This window comes from Danio rerio, chromosome 7 (genome assembly GCF_052040795.2).
Source record: "Danio rerio strain M-AB ecotype USA chromosome 7, GRCz13ab, whole genome shotgun sequence".
Lineage (NCBI taxonomy): Eukaryota > Metazoa > Chordata > Actinopteri > Cypriniformes > Danionidae > Danio > Danio rerio.
The window spans coordinates 32,762,168-32,767,936 of NC_141027.1; the positions used below are offsets into that span (position 1 = coordinate 32,762,168).

The window sequence follows — 5,769 nt, forward strand, 5'->3', positions numbered from 1 at the left end:
GACACACTTGGGGAAACAACCCAGAAGAAGTACTTACCTGATAATCTTTAGCACAGAAGTCAAAAAAAGATTAATACAATTTACAATGGACACAGGCTAAATGATAATACAGCTGTCTGCATCAACTAAAGTTCAGCAGAAACACTGGACTCTTAAGCTAAAGAAGAAAAGACGAGCATTCATCTGCCATTGCACCATTAAAACCATTGCACCAAAATGCACCATTGGTCATGTGACCACAGTTGGTGTCTGTGTTGGCATATTGTGCTGCTATTGTTTTTTTTAGTGATGTATGATTTGCAGTGACGAAAAAATCTGATCTAATCATTAATATGATAGGCACAAATTAACACAGTCAGTTTATATCAGATGTATTACTGGGTATGAAGGTGATCTGAATCTAATGTAAGGATACTGGAATTCATGCAATTGATTCCTGTTTACCCGTTCATGGGTCGTGTCTGATCTGTGGTCAAAGTCACACGATGGTCAGCAGTTTTCATGATAATGGATTTTAATAAACAAACCCAAATATTCATTATATCAGCCCAAAACAAGAATAACTACTTTACTGACACACTATATACACTCTCAGAAAAAAAGGTACAAAATTGTACCTTTTAGGGTACAAATGGCCCGTCACTGGGGTGGTACCCTTAAGGGTACAAATTTGTACCTCTATTTAAAGGTACAAAATTGTACCTTCCACATTTGTACCCTTTAAGGGACAATTTTGTACCCTAGACACCGAAGGTACAGAAATGTACCTTTTTATATTATATAGTATTTTCAGGGTACTGACCCAGGCATTTTGATCCTTTAGTGACTGCATGCACAAATAAATAAATAAAATATTTTGGTTCACAGATGTCCATTTTTATTTACTAATGTAGAAATATTTCATTACAAATCACAACTGAATGTGTTAAGAAATAAAATTACACAGCAAGTATAAAGCAGACATGTAAAACAGTAAAAAGAACAATTTAGATAAGAATAAAAACTAAATCTTAACTTAATACAAAGACCACAAGAATACTGTTTAAGATTTATAAACACATTACACAGGCTACATCAAGTACTGCACTTTACAAAGTCCAAAGTATTTGTCTTTAGTCAGAATACTCGGTCATAATAAATAATTTGTCATCAACATTTTCTCTGAATTTCAGAATGAAGGCAATGTTTCTCTATAAATTGCTTCAACAGTGCAGAAAACCAAATACATCAGTAGCCTCTTCCTCAACATCAGTAGATTACTCCTCATCATCCTCAAGTGGAGTTGTAATTTGTTGTAACACAATATGTGTTGATATTTTTGATAAACATGACATGTAAAGCACTCATATCTGGAAAATGTTCTTTGATAGTCATTAGGACCACAAGTTATTTAAAAATGTGCTTTATGCATGAATGATAGCAGTGTGCTGGATTAACTTGATGATTGTGATTATCCCAAGAGCATGTAGAGAAACAAAAAACAAGGTTGATCACTCTGGTAACTGGAGTAGATCGAGGCTTGTCACAGTCCACCGTTCATTCAAAACACTCCACTGCAGAAACATCAAGGTGTTCTTCTAATAAAATGGATATGTCAAAAATGTATATTCGTCCACATCATTGGCCAGCCAATCGCAATCCCATCAACTCTGAAGACTGCCGTGACTTGTCTTGTTAACACAGTTGTCCAGTCGGTGGCCTCCTCCTGTACTTGAACTGTTGGATGTGGTGAAGATGGTTCACTGTAAATGACAAAGCAATAATTACATTAATATCAGTCACTCTATCACTGATGAAGAGAAAATCCACATGCATAGAAAGTAAAATAATTAATATTCACTGATTAAAAAAAAAAGTATCACAGATTAAAAGACTAATATAAATTTCATTCATTCATTCAATTTCTTTTCGGCTTAGTCCCTTTATTAATCTGGGGTTGCCACAGTGGAATGAACCACCAACTTATCCAGCATATGTTTTATGCAGCAGATGCCCTTCTAGCTGCAACCCAGTATTACGAAACATCCAGACACACTTATTCACACACACACATTTATACACTACAGACAAATAAGCTTACCAAATTCAGCCATAGCGCATGTCTTTGTACTTGTGGGGAAACCGGTGCACTTGGAGGAAACCTTCACGAACACTGGAAGAATATGAAAACTCCTCACACAAATGCCAACTGACCCAGCTGAGGCTCGAACCAGTGACCTTCTTGCCGTAAGGTGACAGCACTACCCACTGCGTCATCCTAATATAAAGAATATCAAGCATTATAAAATGCATTTATCACAGCATATACTAAACAGAAAACAACATACGCACCTGAGCACAACTAAATGTTGAAGTGTCTCGCTTAACAAGGCTGGCAACATGAGAAGTGCTGCTGTAAAATCAATTCCTGGAACATAAGATGTGGCATACAAACAAATATGAAGGAATCCATACAAAGCTAGAATTGAATAATATTAATCAAGTGGAGAAAGTTTAGATAGAGTACCTTTAGAGTCAGGTCCATAGCATTCTTCAGTTGATCTCTCATCTTTCGATGAAAACCTAGAAAATAATTTTAAACATGTGGGTGTACATTTATTGTTGTTTGTAAGTAAAAACCTACAAATATAAAATAGTATGTAAGCCATTAAAACCATGGTATAGATAATGAGACATACTTACATCTTGTAACTGAGCCATGCTTTCATATGACATGCCTTCATTGGTCTGATGCTGTTAGGCTGCATTCTGTTGTTCAATCTTGCCCTGAAAGACAATTGGAAACTTCAAAAACTTCTGGAAAGCAATAAGATAAAGCAATAACTATTTACTTATTTTGAGATATTAATAAAATAGGTAAAATAGCTCAAGGTACCAGTTTCAGAACAGATGAGACAAATTATTACATTAAAGAACAAAGTATAACTTAAAACGTCGATTTATACAACGTGGTATGTTAATAATTCTACATTAACATAAGTATAACGTTAAACGATAGTAAAGCACCAACAATTCTGGACATAAGAGTTTGTGAACACTCCTCAACATTAATGTAACTTAAGACATTGAAACGAAGATATGTAACTTACGCACGCCACGTTTGTAACTAGCCACGTTTACATAATCAGTCACTTTGTCGGTGACAAAATTGTGATTTTTCTTCACAAAATGGCGGTGTAACTTAACTTATATAACCGTCTAAAATTACATTTCAGCGGTCAACCGTGGCTAGAAAAATGGCCTCAAAATATAAAACATTATCGATAATTACAAATTTCCAGTATTAATAACAAAAGGTTTTATATCAAGGTAACGTTATATGAAGACTTTAGTCGCGCGAGCTCCGGGCCACACCGCACATTACTCACGGGTCACGGCCCGATTCCGGTGCACGGATACGGCAGCGTCGCGCTTCTGCCGCAGCAGCTGGCCCGAGTGTATTTTGCTAATTGGGTTGCGATTATATTCCGCCGTGGCAACACTAATTACTAAAGCAGTAACGTAACGTAAGATATAAGGCGCGAATACGTAACGTAGGCGACAAAGGGAACTTTTACACCGAGAAAACTAACAGCATATAGTACTCACCGTCTATAACGTTATGTCCCTCGGTGACTTCGATATCACATTGTATTAACTTCTTTAATAAGCTGCAGACATCTTAGCAAACTCCATCCTGCAGGCCAGCCCGGAGCACTTAAAGCGGGGGAAAGCCGAGACCCGAGAGTCAGACAAAATCAACAGAACAGGGCTTCACATGTAAAAATGAGACTGAAAATATATCTTTAATGCATTCTTACCTGAAAAGTGTGGACTCCAAAATAGACTTTTCTTTGAAAAGCGTGCGAAGTTCCTTGTAAACACCCAGCATACTCTACCGACCGCCTCAGTAACAAACACTACTATAACGTCTCAACAAGCCAAATTCTTAAAGAGACAGCAACATCACCACCTGTATGAAGATGCTGTCACTCTGCATGGTTCTTATTCTACATCCCATAAACTAAAGGGTCTTAAACAGTAAGCAAAGACCAGTATTTACGTTTTTAATGATTAAAATTACATTCAATTATAAATTAAATTATTACCATTTTTGAGAAAAAATGTAATTTAAATACATGAAAAAAATTTTAATTATTAAAATATTTAATTCAATCAATTTATTTATTTATTATATTTTTAAATTATGTATTTTAGTATTAATGTTTAGTATTAATACATTTAAATTAGTGTTATATAGTGTCTTGATCTTATTATGAGCTGAGGGTACAATTTTGTTCCTATAGGGAAACAAAATATATAATTGTACCTTTAAAGGTGCCAAATTGGTCCTTTACGGTACAATTTTGTATCCAAATGTGCTATAAAAGGTACAAAAATGTACCTTTCAAACCTAAATCTGGACATTTGTACCTTTATAGCCCATTTGGGTACAAAATTGTACCCTAAGGACCAATATGGGACCTTTAAAGGTACAATTTTATATTTTGTTCCCTCTAGGAACAAAATTGTACCCTCATTGTACCTTTTTTTCTGAGAGTGTACTATAAAAAAATTATTAATTCAGCAGTTTAACTGAGTGATTTACATACTTAGAATTCAGTTCAAATCATCTTTATTTTTATAGCGCTTGTACAATGTAGATTGTGTCAAAGCAGCTTGACAGAAGTTCTAGTAAATTAAAACTGTGCCAGTCCAGTTTTCAGTGTTAGTTTAGTTCAGTTAAGTGTGGTTTATGGGCCTACTCACACTATGCCCAGGTCTATTTCCTGGATCGTTTCATGGCGTACTCACACTATGTTAACCGAACAGTGCCCAGGCCCGTTTCGCAGATTGTTTAAGTGTGAGTGCTCTAAATCGGGCTCAGGCATGGTTCACTTGGCCGGCCCTGGCCCCGTTGGAAGAGGTGGGCCAGAGCGCGGTTCACTTGGGCTTTGGCGCGATAGTCTTGTGTGTGAGTGCAAAACGCGCCTAAGCCTGAAACTGAAAACGAGACGTGACTTTTAAGAGACCTTTTGATATGGATTATTAATCATTCTTACTGTTCAATGAATGCAAACTGTCGTAGTTTATTAAAGACGGAACCCCTCACTGCACCACAGCTGCACCTTCAGCAAACCTCCTAATTTATGCAGCACGAGGACTTTATGATTGTTTATGAGCATCAAAAGAGGCTGATTTGTTTGGCGAAATATTTGACTGCGTGTCACCGCATCCCAAACGACTAAAACGATATAACTGAAGAAATCTCCACTGTGCTGAGTGAGAGCGCTTACTGAACAGTGCGTCATCGATGACGTAAGTGTGCTCAGGCCCGAATGTAATGTGACTGTAGGCTGTCGGAGGAGATGGGAGGGGACAAGCGTGCTTTGACCCGGTTCAAGGCAACTGTATATAGTGTGAGTATGCCCTAAATTTCACTACTGAAAGTCTAAACACTGAAGAGCAAATCCCTCGATGCGCAGCTCCACAAGCCCCAAACCAAGCAAGCCAGTGGCATCAGGGGCGACTTTACCAATTGACGAAAGTGAAGGAAAAAACCTTGAGAGGAACTGGGCTCAGTTGGGCTTATAGTATTAAACAATGCATTGTATATGAAATAACATATAGGGCCCTACTATGCACCAGGTGCAATAAGGCGGGTGAAAGGGGAAAGAAAAGGGGAAAGGAGGTGTGTTATGGCACATTGTTGGCGCGTTGCTATTTTGAGTAACTGAAATAGACCGAGCCATTGACCAACTGAAAGCAGGTCTCAAGTCCAGCATAGAG

The 5,769-nt window shown here is 37.3% G+C and overlaps 1 protein-coding gene across 1 annotated transcript; it reads right to left on the reverse strand.

Moving 5' to 3' along the window:
* Window positions 1-854: 854 nt before the first annotated feature.
* On the reverse strand, window positions 855-4,000 carry LOC147836025 (uncharacterized). The gene is made up of 7 exons (XM_087261348.1): window positions 3,801-4,000; window positions 3,589-3,696; window positions 2,683-2,766; window positions 2,507-2,562; window positions 2,332-2,407; window positions 2,081-2,257; window positions 855-1,742 (listed from the first exon to the last, which is right to left on the reverse strand). Exons 3-6 carry the CDS (start codon window positions 2,745-2,747, stop codon window positions 2,086-2,088), a joined length of 369 nt encoding a protein of 122 aa, XP_087117474.1. The 5' UTR covers window positions 2,748-2,766; window positions 3,589-3,696; window positions 3,801-4,000; the 3' UTR covers window positions 855-1,742; window positions 2,081-2,085.
* Between the last annotated feature and the right edge of the window lie 1,769 nt (window positions 4,001-5,769).